Source organism: Lissotriton vulgaris, chromosome 5 (assembly GCF_964263255.1).
Source record: "Lissotriton vulgaris chromosome 5, aLisVul1.2, whole genome shotgun sequence".
Classification (NCBI taxonomy): domain Eukaryota; kingdom Metazoa; phylum Chordata; class Amphibia; order Caudata; family Salamandridae; genus Lissotriton; species Lissotriton vulgaris.
Window position 1 is genome coordinate 1,250,134,335 of NC_141693.1, and position 18,700 is coordinate 1,250,153,034.

Below are 18,700 nucleotides of genomic sequence, written 5' to 3' on the forward strand. Positions count from 1 at the left end.
TGGGAGAGAGGGAGAAAATTGCACTCCAAGGCAAGGCATAATGCCAACAGAGGCACACATACATCATCCAATAAGAACACTGTGAGATCGATATGCACCTTGACGGAATGAGGACAGAAAAATTGGAAGGAAAGCAATCAAATCGGGAGCAGGGAAGTGGTCGCAGTGCTTAATTTGTAACATAATAACTGCTGGGCCTACATTTTTGCTCAGATGCTGTTGTCTGCACTGCTGTACGTCTTGACTCCACCTCTTGCATCTTTAATATATCACCAAACACACTCTACACCTGTGCCTCGGTCCAGCTTATTCTATGTCATCGCTGCTTTCTCCCTTTGTCTCTGTTTTACCACATTATTTCTCCTCCTCCTTTCCTCTTTTTATATTTTTCTTTCCCTTGTTCTGGGCCGATGTCTGATGAGTAAAAAATAGAAGTGCCAAGCCCCCCCCCTCCCCCCTACACCTGCAACCACCGGATAAAATTAAGCACTGAGTGGTAGAGACAAGAAAGCCATCCCTTCATGAGCAATGGGTTGATCCACAGTCACTTCCAAGTATATGGAATAGATCGGAAGGAACAGTTCTCCAGCAGAAAGCCAAAGCTGTCTGGTAGGCGAGATCTAAAAATACCGTTTTAAGAAACAGTACTTTAACACCACATTGACGTCATATTTTCAAGAATGAACCTACTCCATGCCTTTAATGTCGTGCAAGAACAGGATGGAAAGTGCCATTCTGTAGCCTGAAAGTCTGTGGGATGAACAGTGCGCTCTTCACATACAAATAAAACTTGGGACCCGCCCTGACCTTGGGTTCAAGGCTGGTACCTGGCAGCCACAGCTGGGCATATATTTATTTCTTTGAGATTACCGGCGCCAGAATTGAAGGGTAATGAGTCAAAGTACAACAAGGAAGCGCGTGCCTGACCTTTGGTAAGCTCAATAACCATATATTGCTTTAATAGGAGCAGTGAAGTCACTCAAGGAGACACTACCTGGTCAGAGGGCAAGCAGCATTAAGACGATAAAAAAAACTAGATATGGGTAGGTATGGGTCAAAGACTGAGTAGGTGTATTTATAAAGCGCATGACTCATTCCGTCCATCGTCCTTGCTGCCTGAGGGACCATTACCGAAGGTGTTTTTATAATCTCTGGGCCAAGCCGAGGCAGTTAAATTGTCCTTCTGACAGGTGCTGATTTGATGATGTAATGTGCCATCGCCTTGCTGGCGGCCTGGGCAGCCTTCCTGCTACATAGCGCCACACCAATCGCAGACGAGCGCTAAGCACATAAAAAGAACCCTGCAATCTGTGACAGGCACTCGGGAGATTCCCCGTGCAGGCTCTAACGGCGTGTGCACGTAAACTGTGTTAGCACTAGAGCCTGAAGAATGCACTGAAAAGGGGAGGCGCAGGCTGTAATTCTGTTGGGAATCAACTTACATTGAAGGAGTAGAGGTTGTTTTAAGTGGGACATCATTTTTATCTTAATAAATCAAGTCTACGGAGGGAGTGTTTACATGTGTATAGTGACTAATTCCTAGGCCACCAGGTTATATAGTTTTGTGGGTTTTTTGTCAAATGGGATGGATTACATGAAAACTAAAAAAAAAAAAAAGCTACTGGAGAGAAGACTGGATTGGCATCGTGTTTGCCAGGTCGGTGCATGGCCTTGGGTTGTTGCCAATGCTCAGTCATCCCATGGCCTCTCCCAGCGGCTGGCACAGGCCCCGCTCCCCACGCACCGTGAGATACAGCTGGGCGTCATCCAAAGGGGAGCGAGCACTCCGAATCCGAATCCAATTACAAATAAAGCAGTGAGCCCGGAGGAGCGCTGTCTTCATTGTAAGCTTTGGAGGAAGCGTAAAAGCTGCCCGAGGTTCAAAGCTTGGAATCACTTTTCCAGAAGTCACTGGAAGAAGGCAGGGCCTGGTGGGGGAAGTGCTTAATTTTGAAAAATATTAGTGCCAGGGCCCAAGGTATTGGTTAGGAGCCCCTGCGGCTTGCACCCCCCACTGCCCCAGCCAAATGCCAGTACCAATGGCCTGGGCGCTCTGTTGTTACTGTTATTTGTTGTATATTAAATAATTAAAGTAATGTGTTCTGCTGTACATAGGGAGACAAATGCAAAAAGAACAGATGATTGACAGAATGCTGAACAAGAGTTAAAGTCAAGTCCACACACAGGACATGGGCTTGAGTGAGCATGGTAAAAGCCAGGATCAAAAGCAGGAGCCAGGACCAGCGGTGAAGGTCAGGGTTAGGATCAGGAGTCTTGCAGTGATGTTCGGGCTCAGAAGTGGGCACCTGGTCCTCTAGCAAAGAGCAGTACTAGTGGAAAGGGTCAGCATCAGGGAAAGAGTTCTGACCCAGATGTACGCGCACAGAGTAATCGAACCGCTGCATGGCATGATTCTTGGATGCGACCCGCCCAGAGGTGGACAGTCGTGCTTACAGAGCACGGGAGTAGTCCAGACTAGAGTTGGAGGGTGCCCCATGACCTGAGATCTACAGTTCAGAAAAGGCACCAAGTGTAGACGCTTACTTTTTGTTAAAACAGCAGCTGACCACAGCACCCCGAATCAGAGGGGTGGTGATTGTGAGCAGTCCTCGAGCCTCTGAACGAGAGCACCGGAGTAAGTGATCCAGAGGGGCTGTCTGAGAAGAACGGGTTCATCCTCAATTAATATTTTTTAATGCTGCATAACGTAAAGCAAATTTCCTATGTATGCTCGCAAGAGAAATTTGTTTGGAAAATACCTCTAAAGCCATGGTAATACCCTTAGTAAGTGCTGGAGCACAGGAAGCAGAGCTCACCATAAGTATTGGGGCAGGATATAAAGAACAGAGTAAGTGATATATTATGGGAAGTAATGCCCATCACATAGACTGCACCAAGAGAACAATGCCCATAGTGACCCTGGAATCAGAAGAAATAATATTCACTGCAATCATTCAGGACAACTGCCATATGGTTGCAAAAGGCTGATCAATGCACAGCTGGACTACAAGAAGGCCCTGCAGTAAGTGGCACCTTTTGGAACTGGTGAAAGGTCCCCATGCACAGCACCACGAAGAATATAACGTCCGTTTATCAAACAAAAAAGACTTGTAGGAATACAAGCGCTTATATTTTCTTCATCATAGGTTTTATGTTATGAAACTACTACTAATTACATAATATGCCAGGACAGATAATGGTCCTTACAAATACTGCACAAAAAGAAATCATGTTGATGATAAAAAAAACTTTGGCAGAAAAAATAATGGCGCTCACCAATGCTAGGCCCCGGGTGTGTTTTTTCATTCGTGGAGTGGAGCGTCCATATCCTGCCCATCATAGGTGCCGTACCAGGTGAGATAATGGTCATGGAAAGTATTGTGCCAGAAGAACTAATGCATGTGAAATAACTTTTCCAGAAGAAATAAACTAGCTAGTGAATCTCCTTGAGGGCAGGGATGATGTCATGCTATGCTTGTGTTGTCAAGTGATGAGATGGGCAGGTGCATAGAGGACAACCTTCCTTCCATGAGGTGAGGATGCAGTCCTGGCGTGACATGCGTAAGCCGGTGTATCCGTAAATGTGCGAGAGAGTGAGAGTTTGCAGTGGGGGATGGAAGGCCTAAGTCAGGAGGAACATACTGCTCCTTCATAAGAGGCATATAGTGTTGGACTAGGAAACAAATTCGTCTGGGGAAAATGTTCAAAGCAGGTCTACGTTGCTGGAAGCTGCAGCTACAATAGGGACATGGAAGTATGGATGGGTAATGCAGATACTTATGCTCTGAAAGTAGCCCTTAAACTGAAGTCCACTAGAAAAATACCAGAATGCCAGAATGGTTAGGCCAGCCTCTGCAGCCATCTGGGTTTTCATTTTATTCACCCACTCTTTGAAAGAAAGTTAGAGATTGGCTTAAAAGAACAGGGACTCACCACTGGTGGGTGAAAGGAGGCGGTCTGCATGGGGGCAATTGTCAGGCAGACATATGTAAATCAGCCATTTTACAATTTGGATTTGGAGCAGGCGGGTAAATTACATTTGTATTAGATTAAATTTGAGATGGGATGGGATGTTGACAACCAAACATAAGGTCCGGGCATTCTCATAGGTGGTGTACATGTGATGCCAATAATACTATGTATTAACACTCATGAAGCATGGTCTCCCGTTTAGCCATTACCAATAAATGAACATCACAAGGGCAAGATTGAAGTCTTTGGAAAAGAACCAGCTGTGTGCTATTTGTGAGTGGAAAGTAGGATTTTGTGATAGTCCATAATTGGCATTAGCAACACTTTGGGCTGTTTGAGTGAGTAACAAGGCACCAACATGGTTTGATTTGTCAGTGAGGTGGTAAAACTGTAGGCATGTTTGAGTTTGGTAGGGCGGTACATCAACGACTTGGGACTGGGATACTGTGTAGTGACTGCGGACCAAGTATATTTTGCATTTGCCATGGTGTGCAAAGGCAAGGAGGGTTTGACTTAACATGTGCTTTGAATGTAGAAGACATCACATTTGTTTCTAAACTGAGACCGGGATTTCAATATGTTTTGAATTTACAAGGCAGTAGAAGGCAAGACACATCCGGATAGGGGAGGTACCGCAGAGAATAGAGATCACATTAGCAAATATTGTTAAGTTTTGTCAACAGGCACCAGGCATTGTTTGGATTATGTGTGGAGAAAGGACAGGGCTCTGTATGTAGGGCTCTCGTAAGAGCACAGGGAATGTTTCTAATTGACAAAGGACGCTCAATATGTTTTTGAAAGGAAGATTAGACACTTGCAGGTTAATCTGGAGTTGTCAAATGCGAAAGTGGCAGTAAAGCATTGCCCATATTTAAAGTGCCCCATCAAGTAGGGGTGTGGCTGCTTTGGCCGCTGGAGAGAGAACTGCTCCTTACACATACACCAATACCCATCACTGCTTGGCAATTTCTGCCCCCAAATGTGGGTACTGAAAATGTATCCCTAAATTGGGGTTACATGTCAGAGCCTAGATTTGTAGACTTCCTTACAAGGGGTGACCACATATTGAAAACCAAAACAAAGGACATGCCACAAGGCATGAAAGTAGGGTTATATTTTGGATGCGACTGTGGGGAACGGAATGAATGATACCAATCGCCATGATGCAAAAAGGAGAAAATTAAATGCAAATTTAACATCCAACAATACTGGGTGGCTGATCTGCCACCATATGTGGCGAGTTCATAGTGAACCTAAGTAAGGAACCTCCATAGGCGACATATCCACCCTCTAAGGAACTCTTAATAGGAAGGTAGCACTGCTGGGGACACAGTTGGCGATTCGGCTATTTTCTGGTAGAGTCTCTATTAAAGGGTGCATATGAATCAAGCTGCGGGTGTCTTTAGAATTAGGCAGATCTCTGGTTCGGAGAATAGGATTTTTGGTATATTTTGGATCTTGATCAGGACACTGAGGACTTGCTAAATCTGTAGTAAAACTGTTGCTGATGTAATCACATTCCCAAACTCGGAACATAAACATCCGCAAACAGGCAAAGGGGGTCATTTAGCCCCTGGGGGATGGTCCACTGGTCCGTCGGGTCACCAGTGGGGCAGAGAACCGTCCACCCTATTCAGAGATCCATGCCAGATTTCTGCTGTAGAAATCATTCCCCAGTTGGCACTGCAAAGCCATCTGAAGATGAAGCGGGCCCATATCAGATCAATGCATGTGGTCCCCTGAATATGGTAGACGCCCGCTAAGAAGATACTTATACAACACAGCAGAATATTTAAGCAGATTCATGCTGCAAAAGACCGTTCAAACAAACTATTAATTCCGAGCACAGTGTGGGCACCTGGGATGCTTAGAATGCTTCCAGCACGCCTTTGATTGAAGCTGCTGGCTTCCAGCTCTCTTCGTGGGAACGGGACGCCCAGGGAGCTGGGGCACCTTGTGGTTGAAAGGGAAGACATGCTCTACTGGTTGTTAGAATTGTGTATTTGGCAAAGATAATTTCAACATTGTATTCCGTGTGCTATTTCACACGGAAAGGGCTAGTCCGCGTCCAGCCAATTCACAATACAGCAGTGATGAATGAACTCGTTTGGTTTCTATGTTTGGAATGCTGGCAACATATGTAAATCAACCGATTTAAAAATAAACGACTTGTAGCAGATTTGAATGGCCCTGCTGGGTGTTTGAAGAATAGTGCGCATGACTCTGTGTTTCGTTTGTGGTTTTGTGCAGTTTCTATGGCGTGCGAGCCGGGACTTGCCCTGACATGTAGCTCGCCGTCTCTCGTGTTCGGGCATGCAGGCGGCGGCGTGACTCACGCGCGTCGCCTGCCAATAAACTGTTAGAAAGGGCGTGCGCGCGAGAGAGGCGGGGCTGGCCCTATTTATAAACGCTGCTATCACTTCCCTGCAGATGACAACAGGTTCTCTTTGGAAAAGAAAGCTCGAAGCACTTACAAGAAGTATAGTCACACTTTCTCAGAGTGCGAAAGCGAAAACAAAACCGGCAATACGACCTAATGTCACCATGTTTTTAATTTTATTTTCTCATTTGCTCGCAAAAATCTCTTCTCCTCAATGCGTTCCAATGTGTCTCTCGTTGTCACCTAACTCTCTAGGCGTAGCTCTCAAGAGATGCGAGCTTTTACCTTCATTCTGAGTGCGGGGTGCATTTAAGGTTTGTTTTGACTGCGCAGTCGTTCCTGACCTATTATTTACAGTTCCTAAAAATATATAGGTAGTGTGCCGAGCTTTACCGGATCCTAAACTCTTTCTCTCACTTTAAGAGGCTGTTTAATGTATCACCTCCTGTTGAATGCTTGCATAGCAATTTATGAAGGACTATTTCACATCTGAGAAGTGTGCCAATTCATTACACGTTAAATTCTTTATTCTTTGTCTCATAGTTGCTTTTTGTAGAACGTTCTATTACTGTAAAGAAAATGGTATATATATATATATTTCAGTCAGAACTCGAAATGCAAGCCAGACTTATTAGATTTGCCAGTGCTTGAAAAACATGCAATTAAAACATGGTGACATTAGGGCTGGTGGCACACTTGCAAGACCACCAATTCCAAATGGCCCCACTCCTCAACGCTTCGATGTTCAGGTGTGTATTTGCCTATAAGGAAAGCAACCAGTCACATATCAGGCTTTACAGGCCGGTGAATTTGAAAGGCGGAAGTGTTGCGGCAGAGTCAATAATGTCAGGCTCTTAGAGAGGCTGACAATACTAATGCAGTCCCCACAGGCAAGGTGAGTGAAATAAGGGAAGAGGAAGATGAGCACCCCTGCCCCTCCCCTCTTCACCCTCCGCCTGGAGACCCTGAACTCTGCCCTTGGCATTAACAATCTAGATGAAGGTGAGAGGAAGGACCTCCAAGAGTCCATGCTGTTTACAAACCTATAATACCTTTGTACAAGAACTGAGTTAAACATTTTCACTTCACCTAAAAACAAATAACAAAAAAGCAAAAACGTCAAAGGTTGAAAACATTCCACACGGGTAAGTTCTCCTTTTCTTTAAGCCATTGACTACATGTTGAACAGAAAAATTATGACAAACCCTGCAGAGACACTCAAAGCATTACACTCATATTGCTCTGACAATAAACTGAGCGTAAACAGTGAGATATCAAAAACCATGTGGAAGATTTAAGATAGAAAGAACCCAAAACGTTCAAACTCGATAACACCCCTCTGGAAAGAGAGAAGGAATATTCTTGGTTTAGCCAAGTAAGCAGGGTCGATCAATACATTTGTAAAGTAAGTGGTCAGCATATTGTATTTTTTTTGTTGCAGATTTATATAGCGTGATGCCAACCCAAAGCTACTGGAATGCTTTACATGAGCACCAGTTTCATTATACAAAGTCACCTAATATTTTTTTAAGACTCTTACCTGGTTCCCTTGCACCAAGTTTTGCAGCTCTGGCCTTAACGCCACATTACCCCCTCTCCTCCCACCCTCCCCCTATATTTCCACCATTGTTCTAATGGTGGCGGTAGGAAAAATGAACTCAGTAAGCTGTACAGAAAGGTCAAGTTTGGAAATGTGATTGTACTGCTATGCTCATAGAGCAGGGATTTTAGGAGGGCAGAGGACATTGAAATCAAAGAAAGATAGTCATCACAAAACACAGCCACACACTTTACTGAGCCTTCAACTGCTTTTAAGGCTGGCAGTGATGCGCTCCAGATGTGGGAACGCAGCAGGGACTATGTAGGCCCAGAGCCCAGAGGGGACTTTTGTACCCAAGGAAGTTGCACATTAGTCTGTAACATCCCAGAATTTACTCTGCAGTAATTATGGAAGTTCCCATTGTATACATTTCAATACAGCCAGATTTTGATGTGCTCCTTGTTAAAGTCAGCAAACATGCAGACAAGCAGAAAGACAGAAAGGAAACTTGATACGGTTCTTTCAGAGAAACCCACCGCACTGTCTGCAACAAGCGACTGATAAAAAGAAATGGACAATGGGCTTAGTGAAGAGCACCTGTTCTGCTGTTTGAGAAGTAAAGAGTCACTGGCAATTGCACAAAAACAATAAAAGAAGTCTATGACGCATCAAACGGAGAAAACTAGAAAACAACAGGACTAGTGAAAAGTATTCTCTAAAATACCATTTCCTTCACTGCAGTATAATTCAACCATACTCAACGACATTGAATAAGAATATTCTTTGTCAATGAAAGAGTAAGCACCATTAACGGAAACAATGGACCTGTAACATTACAAATGAGTATATATGTGTATGCGTTCATGCATGGATATGTGTAGATATATTAGTGAATGTGCTCATCTGTATGTATAGGCATGTATGTATAGGCATTTATATAGCGCACTACTTACCCGGAGGGTCCCAAGGCGCTTCGACCGCTGCGAAACCCTTCCTGGCTTCCCTGAGAGATGGTCCCTTAATGGGTATCTCCAGGGTGAGACCAGGCATCCCCGGCGGTCTGGTGGGGCCATTAGTGAAGATGAGGCAAGCTAATGCCCAGAGTTGCCGAGTGTGATCGCTGATCAGAGTGGGCACCGAGGCGAGAGAATTATCGAGTCCACTGACCCTGGTCCAGAAACATGCCGCGCCGGGAATCGAACCCTGGTCCCGGGCCGTCCTCTGCTCTCGGGTCTGCCGCCTCTAACCAGTGAGCCACACTACTTCATCTCTGCATTTGCATCTTTTTTCTGTCTGATGGGTTTTGCCCATTCATCATTCAAATGTGTGAGATCTTACTTGTATGTGTAAGTATGTTTGTGCACACGTTTGACTGCCTATCCTTCTTTGTGCATATGTTTTACTGTGCGTGCATGACTTTCTGTGTTTGCTTACCTTTGTGGCTGAATGCATACATGTATGCGTTTCCTTTGCTGCATGCGTGTGACTGCCTGCGGTTATCTAGCCTGTGAATGCTAAGTGCAATGTTCAGGATCTCCAAGGGAGTTTTGATAATCTCCATCTTTCCCTAATTCACATATGTCGGGGTACTTTTCTGTGTGATATGTGTATCGCTGCATGTTTTATGTACAGCTGTGTGTGTCTTCATGGGCAGCACTGTCCTTGCTTGTGTGCGCTTATGTGCATGTGAGAGGGTGGTTTTGTGTGCCTGTCAATTTGCCCGTATTTTATTGAGTGTATTTTTGTCTGCGCTTGAGTGTTTGTCTGCATGTGGGTGTGTCTTTGTGTGTTTTTGTGTGTGCTCCTTTGTGTTCATGTGTATGTGCCCAAGTGTGTCCGATCTATCTATATTTGCAGTGCTCTCAGTAAGCTAGTGCCTTCCCGGGCTAAGCCTTGGACAAGCAAAAAACTGACTGAAAAAGGGTCTAACATAGGCCTCTATGTCTGACCAAAACATTTCTGTACATCTGTAGACACATATGGATACGCTGCAACATAATGTCACTGTACGTTCCTTTTGTGACAAGAAGTGAAGACAGTTTGTGGTGCCGTTAGTTTGGTCTTCTGACTCTCCCTCCTTTAAAGTAGTTAGGAGATTCTCTTTAGCTGTACCTGGGGGGGGGGGGGGAGGGGGGGGGCAGCAAACAAGTCACCGGTGTATAGCTTGTGGTGTATGAATCTTTGTCCATGGATGTTTCAGGGGCCCTCACTATTCTTCATGACAAACCGCTGTCACTGACACTGACACACTCTTGCTGCCCGCCCTCATCCATTCTTTCGGTAGCAGGCTTCCCAGATCCTCTATTTCTGTTTGGGTTCTGTAACTCTTCAAGACCGGAGGTAAGGGGAGGCAGACAAAGTTTTGGGCAGCCAGACTCCAGGTGGTGGGGCTATTGGGCTATGCTGTTTGTGGTATGCTTAGCATGAGAGCGGAGTTGTGTCGCATGCTAGGTTTGACAGTCACAGAGAGACTGGACTTTCCTCAATTGAGGATTCAAGTTCTATTGGTGCCTGAATCATTAGATGTTGGTAGAAGGTTTGGAGCATAAAGAGATCAAAGTTTTTCTTAAGGTGATCTGATATAGTGAGCACATGGTGTCTATTCTATTGCACTGTTATATAATTAGTGTGCCTCGGTCTTCTGAGTGCATGCTGTGTGCCTGGGCTGTTGAGTAGAGTATTGTGTACAGGCCCGGACTGTCCGTTGCGTGCACCGGGCAATCCCCCGGTGCACCGCAAGGGTGGGGGCCGGTTTTGGGCCTTTGCGGCCGTTTTTGTTACAGGGCTGTTTTTGCAGCACAAAATAGGCCCTATTACAAAATCGGCCGAAAACCGGCCCTGGCAAAGAGCTCGGTTGCACCCCCAGGGGGCTGGCCAAGCACTTTGCCAGGGCCGGTTTTGGTTCTCAGTCCGGCCCTGATTATGTACATGGGCCATTTGAGTGCAGTGGTCTGTGCCTGGGCTCTGTGAGCTAAGGGGGGTGTGCCTGGGCCCTGGGAGAGCAGCATGTGAGCCTCAATTCTGTGGACACAGCAGGCTGAGTGCCTCAATCACCTTTGACCACAATCAGCAAATACAACTTTGAGACTTCAGTAATCTTTGAAATTCATTTTTATAATCCACTGTGATGTGTTATGAGTTCTATGTTTTCACACATCTTTATTGTATTCTTTATTTATTTATTTATTTATTTAATCTTTATTTCGACCATTTGGTCATAAAAGATACACATACATAAAATCACATGAATCTGTCACAGTTATAAAACATCAATACATACTATTCAAATAAAAATCAGACTTTACAGATGATTGTTAAAAATAAGAGATTCTCCAATTTACCCAGCATTTTTTATAAGACGACTGCGCGTGTGCCAGACATTCGTTAAGAATTTGGAAAGTGCAAAAACAGTTGGGCCGGAAACATCACTTTTTAAAATCCTGTACATCGGTGCATATTCCCTGCCACCCAAATTCTTGATCAATGGCAGCAGCCAGTACTTTCTAGCTGTCTTGTATGCTGGGCAGAAAAAAATCACGTGCAAGTCATTTTCCTCTTTGTCAACGCAAAGAGGACAAAACTTAGTCGAAGGGATTTGCGCCCAGGTACTAGTAAAGGACCGCAAAGGCAGAGTGCCGTACCTCCACTGGAGGAATAACTTTCTGGTGAATATGGGGTATACAGGATCAAGAGCTTTCTCAAATGTATAAAGATCCTTGGTTTGCAGGAATAAGGAGGAAAGGGACCCCTCTGTCTGGGTAGCTATAACCCTAACCCTTTTGTGCTCGTGGAACAGCTTCGCAAGTGCTCTCTTAGGGATTCTTGGTGCTGTGATAGCTGGTTCGGTCCACAGCTCGGGGAGCCCCAAATCTGTGCAAACTGACTGGATGTTTTGGACCCAGGGAATACTGAGCGCCTTGGGGTGTTTTAGTAGTTCGACCAGTTCCGCCCTGTAATCGGCGAGATCGTCACCGCTCCATAGCCTGCGCCAGAAGGCAATGGGTCTTAGACTTACCTCGTCGGCAAGTGGCCGTAGCCCTAAATCAAGCCTCAAAGGGAGGAGCGGGGTGCTAGAGGGAAGTGCGGTAATTTGTCTTAAAAACCTGTTTTCTGTACGAGACAAATTCCGACATGGAATATGGCCCCACAATTCGGCCCCGTACAAGATCGCCCCCCTTGCCTGTGCCTTATATATCTGGATTAGGGCCCCCAATGGGCGATAGGTCGAACCGGTCATCATCCGTGTAATGCCCCCGGTGATTTGCTCTAGTTTAAGGTTAGCCCTAGTTTGGTGGGTCTCCCAGGTCATGTTTTCATTGAGTGTCACGCCGAGATATTCGAACGCGGCAACTCTTTCCAGTCTCATTGCTCCTAGTAAGGGATTCGGGCGCTGTTTAGGGCTTGGATTCAACACCATATATTTGGTCTTTGTGGCATTGATTTCGAGCCCTCTATCCTGGCAGAAGGCCACAAAGGCATCAAGTATCTTTTGAATGCCCATGGGTGTCTTGGATACCAACAGCGTGTCGTCCGCAAACATTATTGCGGGCACACTGTTGCCATTCAGTTTAGGGGCATCTGTATAGTCGGTGGCATTTAGGTGAGCGAATATCCCGTTGACGAAGAGGCAGAACAGGGTCGGCGCCAGCACACAACCCTGTCTTACCCCTCTGCCCACGGGAAATCTATCTGTCAGCTCCCCCGACCTCCCATACCTCACCTGGGCATAATTATTATGATGCAGCCTCTGTAGGGTCAATAAAATGTCTGGTGGAACGCCCAGTCCTGCTAAGATGACCCAGAGTTTCCCCCTGGGCACGAGGTCGAAGGCGGCTCTTAAGTCCACGAAAATCGTGTACAGACTACCGCCCTCGAACCTCACTGTCCTCCAGCAGATCAAGTTCAATCTGAAGACCTGGTCCACAGTCGATACCCCTTTCCTAAAGCCTGCCTGATATGGACTGAGGGCGCCCACCTCCTCAATCCATTCCTGAAGCCTGTTCAGGAGAACCCTGCCGAACAGCTTCTGTGCTACATCTATCAGGCTAATCGGCCTGTAGTTGGCTGGGAGCAGGGGGGATCCTTTTTTGAAAATCGGGACCACCTCAGCCCCCAGCCAAGTACTGGGGATTTCCATCCCACCGAGGACACCATTAAAAAGGGCTACGAGGTAAGGCGCCCATACGGTTTTCTCCTGTTTTATACAGATCTCCCGGTAACCCGTCCAGGCCAGGGGCCTTCCCCGAAGCCAGGCCTGAAATAGCAGCTGTAACCTCACTCAGTGTTACCTGATCCGCCTGCAAGCCCTGACTCCCTAGTTCAGTTGGCACAGGGGGTTCTCCGGACTCAGCGCTATATAGCGACTGGAAGTGGGCCTGCCACACTCCAGGAGCTATATTGGGCACCACTGCCGAATGTAGACTCCCTGATCCCCCATTCACCATTCTCCAGAACAGGCGTTGGTCTTGCACTGCTAGGGCCTTTGTGAGCTCCTCCCACTGGTTTTCCTCCCATTCTATTCTGGCCTGTGCGAGAAGCTTCTTGTAGGCTTGTCTGCATTGCTTGAGACGTTCCCCTCCTTTGCCCTCCTTGACTACTCCCAGGAGTTCTGTTTTGGCCCGCCTGCAGGCTATATTATACCATTGTGTTTTGCCTCGGGGCCTCACTTTTGGTTTTTGCACTTTGCGTGTTAAATGGGGTGCCGCTACTTTTATAAGTTCTTTATGGGCATCAAACAATTTACTCCTAATATCTGTTTTGTTTGCCACACTATCAAGGTCTCCGACAGTTTCCAGGATGGGGGTAATCTCAGCATAAAGCAGTGGGAGTTTGTCCTTGTTTGTGACCAAATGCTCCCACCTAATTTTTCTCCTGCTGTTGTTTATCAGGAGTGTGGGATAATTCCCTGCCTCATGGGTCTCTAGGCCCTGGGGTGCTGGGTGGACGAGATCTAGCTCGAGAGCATTATGGTCACTGTCCATCCTATCAACTACCCTAAAATCCTGTACTGTTGACCACCTTGCTAATTGTACCAGGATATAGTCCAATTGTATTCATAACAGCAAAGATAGAACTTGAGTCTAAATAGTGTGTTACAGCATTTCATTAAATTAGTGCGCTGGGTAATCGTCTAGTAAACTACACCCATTAAAGTATGATAAAATCATGTTTGAATGTAAAATATGTTCCGGGAATATGTTCTCAGCTAATTTGTTGCATGGAGCCTATCTTGCAGTTCTCATACAATGGGAAATAATTGACACAAAGGCAAAGGGTGAAAAAGATCTACCCAAGATCAAGCAATTAGTCCAAGTAGAAGAACCTATGTAGCACTGCAGGAATGCTTGCTTGAGGCCACCATGCAAATGTGGCTGTGTTTTGGGGTCTGCTCACAATTTATCACCAAAATATTTTAGTAAAGCCAGGATTACGTGCCAAGTCAACAGGATCACATCAATAGTTGGGTTTAGGCATTGTTGCCAGCCCGCTCTACCCCACCCCAGTGGCATGCTCACCCAACAGTTGGGGATCCTGCCATGGTGTTTTTAATTAAACTCACTATCAGAACCTAACCGATTTCTAAGCACTCCCAATGTTCGCAGATAAGGGTCAGAAGGCAAACAGATCCATTAACCGCATCGCTGCGGCGGCTTTTCCCGCTGTGTGCGGCGTTTTTCAAAAACCTGCGTTACATGACGAGCTCAGCTCGTCATCAGCAGCGAAGAGGTTAAAGCCTCTCGAGCATTTCCAATGTTTGCAAAAAAAGGACTAATGCAAATGTCACTTCCAAGACACTTTCTCCAGGTCCTGTGGCACAGATGGTTACTGCTCAGTGTCCGTACTAGATACTTTAATTTTGTGTTGATGTTCCAAGGTCTCAGACAATATTTAATTCCAACTAAATAACTAAGTTTCCGTTTAGCATGTGTGTCTCTCCACCGGTAGTCCTAGCAAGCAGTCAAAGTACAGTTTACTTTAAAATTTATATTGTCATGTGTTTTATTCCTGATGACCCGGAATAATAGTATTGTTATAAACTGTTAAATAAATCTTGCTGCCTGCTTATTTTGGTTACTCTTAGCCGAGTAAGATTCTATGAAGTTATTAAGCACATGATTCTACTTCACAATTGTTGGTCCTCCACTTTAGTCAAGCTTCTTAGGCTGCCATGCCTCTTTTAGAGCCCCTTGACTCCCAATTTTTAGGATGAGCCTGGGCAGCGCATGCGCTGCTCGGCCAGGCATGCTGTATTCGAATATTTATTTATTATTTATTTTTAGAGTTTTCTATAGCGCGAACTTGAACCGATTAGGTTATCAGAGCGCTTTACATAGCACCAGTTCCGTTACAAGTTATCACAGCAGTTTACATAGAATCAGTTACGTTGCACATTTCAGGATCTTGAACCGATTAGGTTATCAAAGCGCTTTACATAGGACAGCCTTCGATGTCCAGTGCCCTCCTCCGCCGTGTAGCGGGGGACCTCTTCCAGCCCTCCGAAGTCGTCGAGCTGTCGGGACTAGGCTCCTGGAATTTCAGCTGCCCCTTTACAACTAATTTGTTTGAAGTCATGCAAACACTAGTGGACTTGAAGTTCCGCCCACTCTCCGCCCATATTTTTCATTGACTTGTGTCATTGTCCTTTGTAAATGCTGCCTTCTAATTTGTTAATAGGTGTGTTAGTCCCTCCTTAGTACAGCCTTGTTTTCATTTGTAAACTCCCATGAGGACTGGCCCTTTTACTTCTGTAGTTACGTGATACGTCTTATTTAGTCTGTAAGCACCATTTTCTTTAATAAATTTCTCCTAATGCAGGCACGACATGCTTTCCTGAAACATTCAGCGCGCCATGCCCGCTTTCACTTTCCAAGCAGCCGGGGACAATGGCTGCAGCTTATTTAAAGTGAAATATGTCCTGCATTTACAAGAATTTGAGCTATTGGTATTATAAATGACAAAAATGTCTTTTATTTACGTGTTACTGATCAAACCAGGTAAACAAAAGGCATTGTCATTTACAATGCCAATAGCTTAAACTCTCGCAAATGCTGACATATTGCATTGCAAATGCTTGTTTCCAGAAAGAAGGGAGGAAAGAAAGGCCAGAGACCCAGTCCAGTCAGTGGTGACTCTGACCCTGCATTAGAGTCGAATGCAATCATGAACCACAAACGAACCATGGCACTGTCCTCACTTTCCATCCTGTATGCAGTTTGTACACAAAAAAGCAAAAAAGCTCTGCCTTGCAAGCAGAATGATAACTCGTGTAACGCGGTAAGCAGAAATCACAGCCAAAATGTAAAGTGCTCTCATTCCCAAAAACTTTGGTGTTTCGATTACATGTTGAACAAGGAAATAAAACTGCTCTCAGCAGTAAGCAGGTACGTGTACTATTACTGCCAGCCCGTGACCCGAGACAAGCTCCAAACCATGTTCTGAGACTGTAGCTAGTCAGCTTATAATGTCCTGTCAATCTTTTGCATTGCCTCCCCTGTGACGTGGGGCTTCTTCAAAAGTGCAGACTTGCCAACTGACTCAGGGTGTTACAAGATATCGGCTCTCTTCACATGGCCACCCACTGAAGAGCTGACACACGCTGAAAAGAAGGTAACTCAGAAATCCCTACACAAAATGGGTTTCCAGCTCTTTTTGGGCGGGTCGGTGCCTTCATAAAATTCCTATGGGGTTTTCCTGCTCCCTAAGAAACGGGAGTGAAATAGTTTCCGTGTGTGCGTGCGCGCGTGCGCTGCTCGCACGCGTGGGACTCCCCGGGTGAGTGATTGCAGCCCTGCCCTGGTCATTACATCACCCCATGACATGAGTCACCAGCTCCGCCGTCACCTTCTCTCGCAGGGCGGGCGACATGCCCAGGCACTTTCCCTCCAACTTCAGACTGGCGGGTTCCCTCCAAATCCCATCGCGCTATTTTCAGGGATTTCCGCCTTTTGACCAGGAGCTCGCGGCTGTGCCTGTATAACGGCCCTATGACTCTCCTTCCATGAAAGGGCTCGAGGTCAGTAACAAATGAAGCGGGAGGGACAAATAACCACTTTTCTCTGAGTGTGTTCAAATGTCTCTTTGTAAACGTACCCAATCCGTTGTCGTACAGCCCATGGTACTCGCATATTCCAGTACATGGTGTACTGTGCGCCTGTTCTCAATGAGGGGAGCCGCACAGACACTGCCAGGTGCCCAAACCCCAGTGAACTCTTGGCAGTTCGTCTGACCTCCCCCAGTATGAGTTCCTAAAATTAGTGTAGTCTCGTGCGCCTCACAAAGTGAGTCTCGTGCTCTCCTGGCTAAGCTCAGCGCCCGGTAAACTTTACTGGAGTGTCTGTCCTCGGCCCATAGACTGTAACAGACTGACTGCCTCTGAGCTGGCCCCAGGGACCCCATAAATAGATAAAGGATAAGAAAGGGTGCACTCACTATCCCCGGAGAGCTGGTGCAAGTAGATGCCGGGTGTTCGGGTCTCACAGCTGTGCCTGTCACGCGCCACCAGCTGGCTCGCCCGACCCCTGGACCGTCTTTACAGTTGATTTCTGGAAGAGACAAAAACATTACAGTTATGGACGTGGGTTCATGAATAGGCTGCAAAAATGTCATTTTATTCCGAACGCCTACCCACAGTATCAGAGCGTACGAGAGCCACGAAGAAAGGGGTCAGGGGTGGCTGTGGGGTTCCCTTTTACTGTACTCGCCAACAGAACCCCCACTACCATCTCTACGACGCTGTCATTCACCCTGTCGCTTCTAAATCGCCACATAATCGCGACTCTCTTCTCTGTCAACTCTGATCTCTTCTCCATCCTCCGGGTTTCCTTCTCTGTGTCCGAATCACACGGATATGCTCTTAAAATGTTCTCCAGCGCTATGAAGCGGTATCAAGGTGCTAACCGAGCTATAATAAATCAACCAAAGTGACATAGCAAAATCTTCTATCTTTTCCTCTCTCCTCTCATTATTTCCTTCATATTACCACTTCCTTGCAGGCAACCTCCTCACTCTTTTTTACTCATTCCCCTTTTCTTGCACTTCTTCACTTACTTCAATTTCATCAATGTCTACACCTCATGACCGCTTTCCCGATCTCTTTCTCACTTTCTTTCAGGCCCTCTTCACTCCTCTCTTACTTCCATACTCTCCTCCGTTCTATCTCTCCCTCACCTCCTTTCCCTGCCCACTTTCCTCTCTCATCTTCTATCATGATGCCTTCTTCCCTCTTTTCTGCTCACTCTTCACACTCTTGCTCGCCCCCTTCTTCTCTGGGTCCCTTCTTCCACCTCCAGCTCCATCGTCTACTCTCTGCTTCGAAGTCTGCTGTTTTTACTCTCCTTTTCCCCTCTCTTACTTACTTCACTCTCCGTTCTCCCGTCTCTTGCCGCGCCCTCTTGTTTTGAAGTACCCCCCAGTGTGGCATAAGCGCTATAAAAAGAACATAACTACTCATTGATAGTGTTGCGCGCCCCTTCTGCCCTGGGATGTTGGTTCCTCCGAGGAGGGAAGGACTCAAAGTAGGGATGATGCTGATGGGTGATGCTCGAGCGCTCCGTCCCCACCTGTTGTGATGCTGCAGGTGTAAGCGCTGCATTCATGGGCGCCGAGGCTCGCGCCCTTGGGACACGGGGCTATCACCTCCCCCGCTGCCCCTGCCTCCGAGGGCGGCGCTCCTGGCGTAGTCCACCGATAGAAAGGGTGGGGGCCACTTGCCCACACCTGTCACATCCAGTGTGCGCCATGTAGGGACACACACATTCAGAAGCAACGCGCCATCGACATTCATCTGATAGAAATCTTTTTTAAGACAT

At 46.3% G+C, this 18,700-nt stretch overlaps 1 protein-coding gene across 1 annotated transcript in view; it reads right to left on the reverse strand.

Annotated features, from left to right (window-relative positions):
- The window catches only part of LOC147712410 (cyclin-dependent kinase inhibitor 1-like), a 31,325-nt gene that overhangs the window by 12,308 nt on the left and 317 nt on the right, over positions 1 to 18,700 (reverse strand). The window contains exon 2 of the mRNA XM_086923097.1: positions 17,322 to 17,434. Within this exon, the coding sequence (XP_086779223.1) occupies position 17,322 (1 nt within the window). The 5' untranslated portion in view covers positions 17,323 to 17,434. The remainder of the gene's footprint in view (positions 1 to 17,321; positions 17,435 to 18,700) is intronic.